The sequence below is a fragment of the Trichomycterus rosablanca genome, chromosome 16, assembly GCF_030014385.1.
Source record: "Trichomycterus rosablanca isolate fTriRos1 chromosome 16, fTriRos1.hap1, whole genome shotgun sequence".
Taxonomy (NCBI): domain Eukaryota; kingdom Metazoa; phylum Chordata; class Actinopteri; order Siluriformes; family Trichomycteridae; genus Trichomycterus; species Trichomycterus rosablanca.
Genome location: NC_086003.1, coordinates 27472411 through 27485794, shown reverse-complemented (window position 1 = coordinate 27485794; position 13384 = coordinate 27472411). Strand labels below are relative to the sequence as shown.

Below are 13384 nucleotides of genomic sequence, written 5' to 3'. Positions count from 1 at the left end.
GTTTTCGAAGGGAGGGGATCATGCTCTGTTTCAGAATGTCACAGTACATGTTGGAATTCATGTTTCCCTCAATGAACTGCAGCTCCCCAGTGCCAGCAACACTCATGCAGCCCAAGACCATGATGCTACCACCACCATGCTTGACTGTAGGCAAGATACAGTTGTCTTGGTACTTCTCACCAGGGCGCCGCCACACATGCTGGACACCATCTGAGCCAAACAAGTTTATCTTGGTCTCGTCAGACCACAGGGCATTCCAGTAATCCATGTTCTTGGACTGCTTGTCTTCAGCAAACTGTTTGCGGGCTTTCTTGTGCGTCAGCTTCCTTCTGGGATGACGACCATGCAGACCGAGTTGATGCAGTGTGCGGCGTATGGTCTGAGCACTGACAGGCTGACCTCCCACGTCTTCAACCTCTGCAGCAATGCTGGCAGCACTCATGTGTCTATTTTTTAAAGCCAACCTCTGGATATGACGCCGAACACGTGGACTCAACTTCTTTGGTCGACCCTGGCGAAGCCTGTTCTGAGTGGAACCTGTCCTGGAAAACCGCTGTATGACCTTGGCCACCATGCTGTAGCTCAGTTTCAGGGTGTTAGCAATCTTCTTATAGCCCAGGCCATCTTTGTGGAGAGCAACAATTCTATTTCTCACATCCTCAGAGAGTTCTTTGCCATGAGGTGCCATGTTGAATATCCAGTGGCCAGTATGAGAGAATTGTACCCAAAACACCAAATTTAACAGCCCTGCTCCCCATTTACACCTGGGACCTTGACACATGACACCAGGGAGGGACAACGACACATTTGGGCACAATTTGGACATGTTCACTGTGGGGTGTACTCACTTATGTTGCCAGCTATTTAGACATTAATGGCTGTGTGTTGAGTTATTTTCAGAAGACAGTAAATCTACACTGCTATACAAGCTGTACACTGACTACTCTAAGTTATATCCAAGTTTCATGTCTATAGTGTTGTCCCATGAAAAGATATAATGAAATATTTGCAGAAATGTGAGGGGTGTACTCACTTTTGTGATACACTGTATGCTTTATGAAGCGACTTTATCAAAGGAAATGGCATCAGTAACATTTATTCTCGTTATGGAATTATTTCAGATTTACGTTATGTTAACCTTTACTGTCTTTAAGCTTTAAAAATAAGTGAATTTCATGTAATCTGGTTTGCCTTCTTAGTCCATACAGTAGAAACTTCCATAATAAGTTATAAAACCATCATATTTAATTACAAATTTGTGTTAAGCTTTTTATTTATGTATTTTAATTTAAATGATCACAGTTCTAAGACTACAATTATGCCATTTTAGAGTTCATTTAGTGTGAAATGTTGAAGACCACACTTTTCTGATGCTGGATTGTCGTGTTTCGTTGGTAGTAATGATGTTACACTTTGTAAAATTGCCTTTAATACATATACAGATATATTCACTCTCACTGTAGCTGTAAATTCTAATCCTGAAATTGTCAATAAAAGATGAAAAATGGAATCAAATCAGCGTCACAGCCTGGATTGTTTTTCTGTTGTATATGAAGGGTGGAGTGTGTTGTATGTGTTGCTATTTCAGGCACAGAAAAGCAGATTCAACTGTAAATGGAATTATAACATCTTCTCCCCTTCAGTAACCTGAATTCAGTTTCCAGCAGTTTTTGTGGAGTTTGGTATGTTCTTACCTCGATGATCAATAAATAAATAGGTTTTTGTATGCATGGTGCATTTTAATTGACTGAACCTGGATCACTCTGACCCGGGGCGAAAAGGTATTTTTGTTATACGCATTTTATCTTAAAAAGTCAAAGCTTCAGTATGAATTAATATGAATGTTTGCCAACCCAGTATTTTAAGCAGTAAACAGACAGAACTTGTGCTTTTAATATGTGCGGAAGTTTGTTTAATGTAGAGGATGTGTTTATGGGTTCCAAATGTTTGCATAAACCTGTTAGTAAATGACAAAGAATGTGGACAAACCTACTATTTAATGCAATTAAATGTTTTAACCACATTTATTGCTGGGTGTGCTTCCAACTTTGTTTGAACAGTTTGGGTGAGGTCCCGGTTCTGCTCCCGCATTACTGTGTCATTTGTGCACGAAGTGAAGTCTATAAACACATGCTTTAAATAGTTTGGTGTGAAGGACACGTAGATAATTTATAATCTAGGAAAGATGGAACTTGATTTGTCGTATATACTTTTCTGGAACAGAGAGGGTTGAGGGTCTTGCTCAGGGCCCAACAGTGGCTGCATAGCAGAGCCAGGATTTAAACCCACAACCTTCTTGTTAGTAACTCACAGCTCTACCCACTAAGCTACCACTGTCCTAGTGGTCTAGTCACAACCCTTGGGTGGGTCACAAGCCAAAAAAATGGGTTGCAGAGAAAGATTAAAATAATAATTATTATTTTTTGCAATTTTCCCCCCAATTTTCTCCCCTAATCTAGTCGTATCCAATTTCCCTGATTGCATTACGCATCCTCTGTACCGATACAACCCTCCACTGCTGACTGAGGAGCGCCGCAACTGACACGTGCCCCCTCGGACACGTGTGCAGTACCGACTGCCTCTTTTCACCTGCACGAGGTGAGTTCATATGTGGATCAGCTTTGTGTACAGAGAGCCACACCCTGATCAACGCATTATTCCCAACTCTGTGCAGGCACCATCAATCAGCCAGCAGAGGTCGTAGCTGCATCAGTTATGAAGAAACCTGGTCCGATCTTCCCACCTATATGAACAACAGCCAATCGTTGTTCATGTAGCTGCGATGTGTTCGAAATCCCAGCTCTGGTGTGCTAGCTTGTTTTACCGCTGCGCCACCTGAGCAGCTATATAAATGAATTTTAACTGGCATATAAACTTGAACACAAACGCCCCCTTGTGGAGGCTTTACGCTTCATCTTGTAAACCACAGTGGGGCCAGATTGACACCACTTTCATTCATGAAGTATATTTCGTTATGTGTTTCGTTTTTATGCATTGTTCGTGTTGCCTGGGTTGCAGTAAAAATCATGGATGAAATGTAGGTTGCTTGAAAAAACCCTGGTCTAGTGTTATGTACAGAGTTCTCTTTAGATGAAATGGGCACAAATTACCAAGGACACACCCTGAAATCTTGTGGAAAGCCTTATCTGAAGAATGGAGGCTCTTTTAACCAAACTGTCCTGATGGGTGAGGGCTTTTCCTCAGGTGTCCACATACTTTTCGCCATATAGTGTAAGCTTTTGTATTTGAAGTTAGTGTGGTTTGTTTTAGAACGAACACACACACACACACACACACACACACACACACACACACCCCCACCCCATAGTAAACACAATGGTTCAGTCCGGAGGCGGATGATGTTTGGTCTCTATGGTAACCGCAGGACGCAGATACAGAGGAAGGTAAGCAAGAACTTATTCACTTTTAACCTACCGTATATTTGTCTTATTACTTAAATACATGCTAAATTATTAATCAATGGTTTATAATAATTACTTATTTACGTTTAATTATCTATTTTTAGCCGAATCGGAAATGTACAGAGTAATTAATAGCAGTAGCTGTAAAACAGGGTTGCCAGATTTACTCGGTTTACTCTTTAAGTGTAATTAAAACGTAAAGAATGAGGTTTCTGTACAAAACCCCCCTTTATATGGTGATTACGATTACATTAGATTATGTACTTGAGCCCCAGAGCTGCTGAGGCTTGAGTAGTTGTGAGGAACCACCCATTATTCTGCTTTTCTACCACCTCAAGTGGTATAAAAGCTAGCAGAATGAGTGAGTGAGTGAGTGAGTGATGGACTGGTCCCCTGGTCCAGGCTGTATTTCCACCCTGTGTCCAGTGGCTCTGAACCCACAGCAACAGTTATTTGAGAGCATGAATAATTTGATATGTGTAATGGTTTTACCAGTTTCATCTGGCATCTAACCACTGCACAATGGAAAAAAATATTGCCTTATAGTTTGGATCTTGCCAGTTCAGGCCCAGGAGATCAGGGCTGATTAAGCTTGTTCTCTGGGTGAAGGAACAACACGCCAGGCTCTCCTGCCGTGCATCCATTGCCAGGCGATTTTGGGTGATGAGAAGCACCCATCTTCTAGTTAAGAGAGATCACCCACCCATCATGGCTGGAACAGCCTTCGACCTGCGCAGAAGCCTTTCCACAAACTTTGGAATATGTGTGTCGACAATTGTGTCTATTCAGTTAAAAAAAAGCATTTGTGAGGAAGGCAGTGATGCTTCCATCAACATTTTGATTTATCCCAAAGGTGTTTAAAGGTTAAGGTCAGGGCTACGTGCAAGCTACTGGACCTTCTACACACCAAAGATGTCAAATCATGTCTAATGGAACTTGCTTTGCTGGAACAGAAAAGGGTCTTCCCTAAAGTGTTGCCACAAAGTTTGAAGCACATTAATCATTTTATATTATTGATTTTTAAATTAAACTTAAAATGGATGTAGTTAAAACACTTGATCTTAATTATTACGAAATGTGTCCATATAAATAATAGTCCATTTTTTGTCCAGTTTGGGTTCCACTTGTTACTTGTTAAATACCGGCACGGTGGCTAAGTGGGTCCACAGTGTCCACCTCACTAACCACCTAGGCTTAGCATGGACCATCAGTGATGCAGAAAACATAATGATGTGTAAGTGTGTGCAAATTAATTTACTGCTAATGTGTGTAATCTCATTAGACAGTGTAATGGCTGGCACAGCGCGGCACGACCGGGAGATGGCAATCAATGCCAAGAAGCAGCTGAGCGGGTGCACGGACCCGGTGGAGCGTCTCCGGCTGCAGTGTTTAGCCCGAGGATCAGCTGGCATTAAAGGACTGGGCAGGTAACTATTCTGTATCTGCCAAACCCTCTATAACAGGGCATATACTGTATGTGGGCAGCTGTAGCCTAGCAGGTAAGGTACTGGACTAGTAATCGAAAGGCTGCTGGTTTAAGCCCCACCACTGACAGGTTGCCACTGTTGGGCTCTTGAGCAAGGCCCTTAACCCTCAATTGCTTAGACTGTACACTGTCACAGTACTGTAAGACGCTTTGGATAAAAGCATCTGCTAAATGCAGAAAATGTAAATGCAGTGTAAATGTAACAGGTCCAAATTACAGGGGTGTCTGAACGACATCCAAGTCAACAAAAACTTTTTAAAATAGGTTTTTATGGTTGAAAATCATTTGAGGGGAAAATACTGTGTTCAAACTGGTCAAAATGCAAAAATCAGTCAAAATAGGAGACATTATGATTCTGAACTGGGTGCTACTAGTGGGCATAATTAGCAGTGCCTACAGCAGACTCTAATTGGCTATGGGATGACCGGACTACGTAGGTGGGGTCTCTTAACGCTGTGCAAGGACCCTGATTAGCATAGATAGATAGATAGAGGCGCCCGTGCAGAAGCATGGGTGAATAAGAAAGGGTCCGCTAAGGACTGCGCACGGGTCCGGAGGAGGCGAGAGCAGGAAATATACCCTCCTCAAATTCAATCAGGGATTTCTAGCAGCGGAAGACAGATAATTTGGGAGAAAATGCATAAATAAATAGAAAAATGGGACATTATCTGAAAATGATTGGATGTGGGTGTTTCCCCTGGAAATAAGACATGTTAAACCTCATTTTGGAATCACTAAATCAGACTAAAAGCTGTTAATATGGCGAATTCACCTGTAATATGGCAAAAGTTTAGACCTCAGTCCAGTCAAAAATATGTTTATAGCAGCCTTTCTCAACCGGGGTGCCGTCTGGCTTCGTCAGGGGTGCCGTAAAAAATATTCTGACGTTACTGATATTGAAAATGAAATAAATTTAAAATACAAAAAAGTCAACTTATAATGAAAATGTAGACCATTAGCCGCCTCAAACATCAAAACTTGTCTCACACGCCCCTTTCCCCATGCTACAACGTCAACGCGGGTTGTGTGCGTTGCCTATAGTGATGGCTCGTTCGCGAACGATCCGATTCTATTGAACGGCTCTTTAAAAAGTAAATCCAGAAAAAGATTAAATCCAGAAGTGGACATAAAAACTGTGCCAGTTTAGGTATACAGACCAGAATAATCTGCTGTGGCTACCCCTAAATAGTGTAATAGTATTGTTTATTATGCTATATTAGATTGTATTGTTAGGCTTTAAATTCATATTAATATAAGAAGCCATCTATTAACAAACCTGTTATCGTACTTAATTTAAAAAAAAATCTACATTACACAAAAGGGTTACTCACAAATATTGTATATTATATATGAGAATAAAATGTTTATTTAATAAAATGATCACCAATAGTTTATAGTTTAAAGGCCTTAACCAACAGTAATACCTAAAATATGGTGATTTGTTTGTTTGTTTGTTTATTAGCATTTTAACGTCATGTTTTACACTTTGGTTACATTAATGACAGGAACGGTAGTTACTCATTACACAAGATTCATCAGGTCACAAGGTTATATGGAACACAGTCATGGACAATTTTGTATCTCCAATTCATCTCACTTGCACGTCTTTGGACTGTGGGAGGAAACCGGAGCATCCGGAGGAAACCCACACGGATACGGGGAGAACATGCAAACTCCACACAGAAAGGACCCGGACCGCCGCACCTGGGGATCGAACCCAGGACCTTCTCGCTGTGAGGCGACACAAATATGATGGCACTGTGATCTGAGTATGTCAATTATTATAAATAATTGATAATAAATCTAAAGTCATCCGTTGCAATAAAATAAAAGCCCGTGAAACCAGAGGATTAAATGTGATCACCTCAAATAATCTATAATTGTTATTAAATAATGATGTAATAATTGTGACATGACTAACCACAGCTGTATTTTGTTAAGGACCTTTCGAATCATGGATGATGACAACAACAGGACGCTGGACCTGAAAGAGTTCATGAAGGGTCTGAATGATTACGGTGTGATGATGGAGAAGCAGGAGGCTCTGACATTGTTTCAGGTGTTTGACAGGGATGGCAGTGGAACCATCGACTTCGATGAGTTTCTCCTCTCACTCAGGGTACATTTATATTATAAAATATTAAACGTTTTTATGTTCTCTGTTAAGAATACGAGCGCTGATGTTTGTGCTTGTGATGGTAGCCGCCCATGTCCAACGCCAGAAAGGAGGTGATCATGCAAGCTTTCAGGAAGCTGGATAAAACAGGGGAAGGTGTTATAACAGTAGAAGACCTGAAAGGTGTGTACAACGTCAAACATCACCCCAAATATCAGAATGGAGAGTGGACCGAGGAGCAGATCTTTCGTATATTTTTGGACAGTTTCGACTCTCCCGATGACAAGGATGGAAAGGTATGATGACAAGAAGCTGATTAATGTATTTTGTAAGTGGATTGTCATGAAATGTCTGTGTAGGCAGATTCATGTTTCTTCCACTACTGTTTTTACCCAGATGTTAAAGAAGTACTTCAGCATGTTTAACCTAATATCCCAACAACACTGCTGCACCTGATACACTTACACCAGAACCACACACACTACCATGTCATTACCAAGTTCGTGTTATTGCGGTCCTGAGAGTCAAACACTCAAAAATGATCAGTGGGGGTACTATGAAGGTAAATAGTATATAGGGGGTGAACAGGTGTACAGAGTAACAGATGGGCTACAGTCAGTAATTTTATACCCTTAAAAGTTTCTTGTATGGAAGGTTTAGCTTTTAGAAATAAAAAAATGTCCATATCAGTGAGTGTGTATCTACTACATGTAGTGAAATGATATTTATTATTATTAAGTGATTTTATTAATAATATTTCTCTAGAATGTCTTCTGTTTGGGGGCGGCGTGGTGGCTTAGTGGGTAACACTGTCGCCTCACAGCAAGAAGGTCCTGGGTTCGATCCCCAGGCGGGACGGGCCGGGTCCTTTCTGTGCGGAGTTTGCATGTTCACCCCGTGTCTGTGTGGGTTTCCTCTGGGAGTTCCGGTTTCCTCCCACAGTCCAAAAACATGCAGTCGGGTTAATTGGAGACACTGAATTGCCCTATAGGTGAATGGGTGTATGTGTGTGTATGTGTGTGTGTATTACTGTGTGCCTTGCGCCCATTGAAAAGCCGGGATAGGCTCCAGCACCCCCCCACGACCCTGATGTGATAAGCGGTTGAGACAGTGAGTGAGTGAGTGTCTTCTGTTTGAGTCTCTAGGCTTCCTAAATGGTTCATTGTTCCTCTAATTGTTTCCATCTTTCTCTTTTTACCTTTGACTCGTCCAAGAATAACTGTCTGTTCCAATGAGGTTCTTTTCTTAATGTGTCCAAAATAAGAGTGGGTGGGTCCTAACTCAATACTAATTATTAGTTATTGTTGATTACTGCAGATGAAAGTTGACCACATGTTAAGAAATACCATATAAAATGTTCACCTTCCACATTAAACAGGTCAGAACTTGATTCGTTATAGCGCCCTCTAAAGGACATTGGTAATAAAATGTGTATGTTTACCTTAAGATACTGTCAGCTATGTTTAAAAAATGACACGTTTAGTCCACATGGGCTGTGTTGGTTTGCAGCTGCAGCAGAATATTTTAAACCAGATTCTTTAAACAACTTTAATCTTGTTTTGTCCTTTAAAGCTGCTGAGACCCTGGTACATGCCTTTGTTACTTCCAAACTAGACTACTGCAATTCTCTCCTCTATGGGCTTCGCTCAAAATCCCTCCGACCCCTGCAGATCGTTCAGAATGCTGCTGCTTGAGTTCTGACCCGGTCTAAAAAAACATGAGCATATCACACCGGTATTAGAACGATCCATTGGCTTTTAGTCAATAAGCGTATTCAATACAAAATTGTAGTGGCCCCCTTGTATCTGGCTAATATTCTACACCGCTATGTCCCTTCTCGTAGGTTAAGGTCGTCGGATGCTGGTCTCCTAGGTTTAGGATGACCACCATGGGTGGTAGATCATTTAGTGTTGCTGTCCCTACGCTGTGGAACTCTCTTCCTCTCCCTCTTTGTCTCTCTTCCTCTCTCTCTGAGTTTAAATCTCTTCTAAAAACGTTCTTGTTTACTCAGCACTTTCACTCGTCTTCTGTTTTTGTTTGATCTTGTTTGTTTGTGATTATGATTCCTAGGTAAAGTGTCCTTAAATAATAATAATTATTATTTTTATTAATTGAGCTTGATTTTCTGGATCTTCTGTGTTTGACTTAAATTCATGCAAACTGAATAAACTACAAAATTGTACATTTGTGTGAATTGAGCTAAGGAATTACACAGAGGCGTTATTATTTATTACTGCATTGCTCACTTTTCTAATCAAACAACTGTTTTATGCTTTTATGCTTTTGTTATTCAGTTTTCCATTTTATTACAGTACAGGAGAACATGTGAAAGTTATAGTTTGTTTAATCCCCAGTTTTTTTTCTTTACAGAGTTGGAGGCGGATAGTAGCACTGGAGTTTTCTGTTAATCCAGACTGATCATTATATGTCTGTTAATTCCACCCTGTTTTATGCACCAGGTCACAAAAGAAGAATTTATGAATTACTACGCTGGTGTGAGCGCCTCCATTGATACAGACATCTACTTTATAGTAATGATGAAAAATGCCTGGAAACTTTAACTAACGCCGTCAGACTTTTGTCCCAGGGTAAATTACAACAGGCTGGAGCTTCTTTATCCTCCTTATAGCATTAGGTCTGAATGTATCAGCACCAGTACGACTAATCTACCTGTCTCGATTCCATCAAATCATTCTACATCTTATACAATAATCATTATTTAAACAGTATTATATTTAACATTTCATTTCAAATATACAGGTATTATAAAGACACTGTTAGCTTGCTTTTTTTGCAATTTGTCCCCCAACGTTCTCCCTAATCTAGCCGTATCCAATTACCCGGATGCATTACGCTTCCCTTCTACCGATACAACCCTCCACCCTCCTCCACTAAGGAGCGCCGCAACTGACACACGCCCCCTCCAACACGTGTGCAGTACCGAATGCTTCTTTTCACCTGCACGAGGCGAGTTCATATGCGGATCAGCCTTGTGCACGGAAGGCCACACCCTGATCAGCATTATTTCTCTACTCTGTGCAGACGCCATCAATCAGCCAGCAGAGGTCGTAATCGCATCAGTTATGAGGTCCCTATCCGGCTCCCTGCCCTGTATGAACAAGAGCCAAACGTTGTTCATGTGGCCGCCCAGCCCAGCCAGATAGCAGAGCCGAGATTCGAAATGATGTGTTCGAGATCCCAGCTCTGGTGTGCTAGCGTGATTTACCGCTGCACCACCTGAGCGGACAGGTAGCTTGCTTTTAAATGATTTTAGTTACCACGTTATTTTGTTCTGTACCTAAACAGCCAAGACATTTTGGTGTCTAGAATTTGTTTCTTAAGATCTGAACTACAACGCCCAGTCTGATCAAGGAATGCCGGATCACCACACCCTCTTCCCCCAACTCGTGGCCAGTCTGTGGTCCACTTCTTATTGCCTAAAAAGACTCCCCCCCAACTTGTGCAGGAATCCAGACCTGTCCCAGAGATCGAATTTTGCAGCAGCAACAGGAAAAAAACCCTGTCTGACCTTCCCTCCCTCATACACGGCCAGTTGTGTTTATGTAGACACTTTTAAGGTCGGTGGATCTGCTAAGATTTGAACTTGTGAGTTTGAACACTCTGCAGTGTTTACAGAAACATGCTGCACCACCCAAAAACCCAAAACTTTATTTTATAAAACAGGGCAAATCTAATCAAATATCTAACATTATTATTAATTATTATTATTATTATTATTATTATTAGACATGACTGTGTGTCTGTTGAACCAGGTCGGTGGCATCAGCATCTTTATTTTTAGGTGTAAGATTTTACTGTGTTTGATTGAAGCGATTCAGGTCTTTAACTACTCGTCTTTTAAATAATTCTACAAATGATTTATTTAAATACTTACTTTTCAGATAAAATTGAAATCTACAGATCTTTCCTCGGTGGCTTTGGTTCCTCTCTTCTGTCTGTAATGATGAATAAAATGATTATATTATTTGGAGTTTCTGTTGAAGCTGTGTATTTCTCAGTGCAGCCAGGCAGATGTGTGTGTTGGTGTAATAGAAGAGTTTTAATCTGCTGCAGAACGATTTCATCTCTATTATCTGTGTGAGCAGGTGATGTGGTGAACGGCGAGGGTGAGAATGTTTCTCTCTCGTTTTGTCTGTTTGCACCTGCCTGGATCCTGAAATGAGAAATACATTCAGTTTCATACAGACGTAGATAATCATTCACAAATCAATATAAGCTCTTAATGGGTTTTTTTACTCTTTCCATTTCATTGTTTATTTTCCAGTTATATTGTATAAATGCTGGTGATGGAGTTTCATTATGTGGAAACATTTTTTCACTCTGGGGAAGTTTGTTGGTGGAATTAATATCTCGTCTTTTCTCTCTCAGGTCACAAAGGAAGAATTTATCAACTACTACAGTGGAGTCAGTGCGTCCATCGACAGTGACACGTATTTTATTCTAATGTTGAAGACAGCATGGAAGCTATGAGATTTATATTTTATTTAGAATGGCTTAATATTTCACTATTAAATTATTATTATTTAAAATTGCCTAACAATACTGATAATGTAAAATGATGAATGTTTATTTGTAATTGACACAGATTATGAAGTTCTTATTTACCATATGACCAGTTTCCTCGTACCCTAAATGTAGTTCCTTAACCAAAACACTGGTGTTGATGTTTGGTACTTCTGTTTTTCCCAACACGTAGATGAAAAGTAACGTTATGTATTTTCTCAGACGACCTACAACTGTGACCAAATAGTCTAAATAATTGAGGGTGGGCAGCACGGTGGCTCGGTGGATAGCACTGCTGCCTCACAGCAAGAAGGTCCTGGGTTCGATCCCCAGGCGGGGTGGTCCGGGTCCTTTCTGTGCGGAGTTTGCATGTTCTCTGCGTGTCAGCGTGGGTTTCCACAGGGAGCTCCGGTTTCCTCCCACAGTCCAAAAACATGCAGTCAGGTTAATTGGAGACACTGAATTGCCCTATAGGTGAATGTGTTTGTCTGCCCTGCGATGGACTGGCGCCCCATCCAGGGTGTGACTATGTGCATTGCGCCCATTGAAAAACTAGGATAGGCTCCAGCATCCACCGCGACCCTGATTGGATAAGCGGTTAAGAAAGTGAGTAAGTGAATAATTGATGGTGATGGGTAAATAATTGGCTTTGATCAGGATTTAACTAGTGACCTTGTCCAGTACCTTAATCACTGAGCTACTGCTGCCCATCCCTGACCATATGGGTGCTTTTAAACAAAATGTCCAAAATGCTTTCTTATTTTCAAAATTAAAAAAACTAACTGATGACCAGCAGTTTACAGTGCAGTACAAAAGTATTTGCCCCATTCTAATTTCTAATATTTTTGCACATTACACACTTCATTGTTTCAGATCTTTAAACAATGTGATATATTTATTTTATTTTACTAGGATTTTAACGTCGTTTTACACTCTTTGGTTACATTCATGACAGGACGGGTAATTCATTTCTAAGTAAAAAGTCCAACACCAACTGGTTCTGTGTGAAAGGTAATGACACTTAATCAACCAATTAACTACATTTAATTCCTAATTTATATTAATCTATTTTAACAATCATCTGTAATTATGGTTTGTGTTGTTTATCATTTCTGTGTTTTGTCAGATTAAATGTTTTGTTGATTACAGTTTGTATGCTAAATTTAACATGCAAAATTAACATAAAATCATTTATTGTCTGTTTTACCTCTGCTTTATTCTGGTCAAAGTGGGTCCAATTCACTAGGCAAACGGCAGGAAACACTCTGGACAGGTCGCCAGTTTATCACACATGACAAAGTGAAAATGTAAAACATTTGTACTTACATGGTGGCAGAACTAAGATTACGGTCCTAACCAGGCTCACGTACTTGACAAACAATAGAAAGTGGTCTGTTGTGAATGAGTGTGTATGTGGTATGTGTGTGTGTGTAGGTCAGTTTTGTAGGTTTTGGTTTGATCAGGTGAGGTGCTTAGTTCTAAAACAAAAGACTTACTGTACATATTAAAACACATCAGTCTGATGAAGATTTGGATACAGTTGTAGAAGAATCTATAAGCTCCATTTATAGAATATTATTTTTTTACATGAGCTGCAGAGCTCCAGTTAAAGACAAGATTCATACACGACACAAACGGCCCTCTGGGATCAGTACAGTGATCTAAAGTGATACCATTAAAACCACCTCTTTGTTTCTACACTCACTGTCCATTTTATCAGCTCCACTTACCATATAGAAACACTTTGTAGGTTCCATAAAAGGTGTCGTGTATTAATAGCAAGGCAATATAGCAATGGCAGGAGCAATGCCACCCAGTAGCAGCTCTGAATGATGT

The 13384-nt window shown here is 40.5% G+C and overlaps 1 protein-coding gene across 2 annotated transcripts; it reads left to right on the top strand.

Annotated features, from left to right (window-relative positions):
• Window positions 1-3355: 3355 nt before the first annotated feature.
• Window positions 3356-12754, top strand: capslb (calcyphosine-like b). Of its 2 annotated transcripts, XR_010015010.1 has the most exons (6): window positions 3356-3404; window positions 4705-4849; window positions 6850-7027; window positions 7111-7320; window positions 10067-10273; window positions 11414-11574. XR_010015010.1 is itself a non-coding variant. In XM_063011663.1 (5 exons), exons 2-5 carry the CDS (start codon window positions 4713-4715, stop codon window positions 11513-11515), a joined length of 627 nt encoding a protein of 208 aa, XP_062867733.1. In that variant the 5' UTR covers window positions 3356-3404; window positions 4705-4712; the 3' UTR covers window positions 11516-12754. The 2 variants fall into 2 exon arrangements, 1 of the variants encoding a protein (XP_062867733.1); XM_063011663.1 differs by lacking the exon at window positions 10067-10273 and having other exon boundaries at window positions 11414-12754.
• The last annotated feature ends 630 nt before the right edge of the window (window positions 12755-13384 follow it).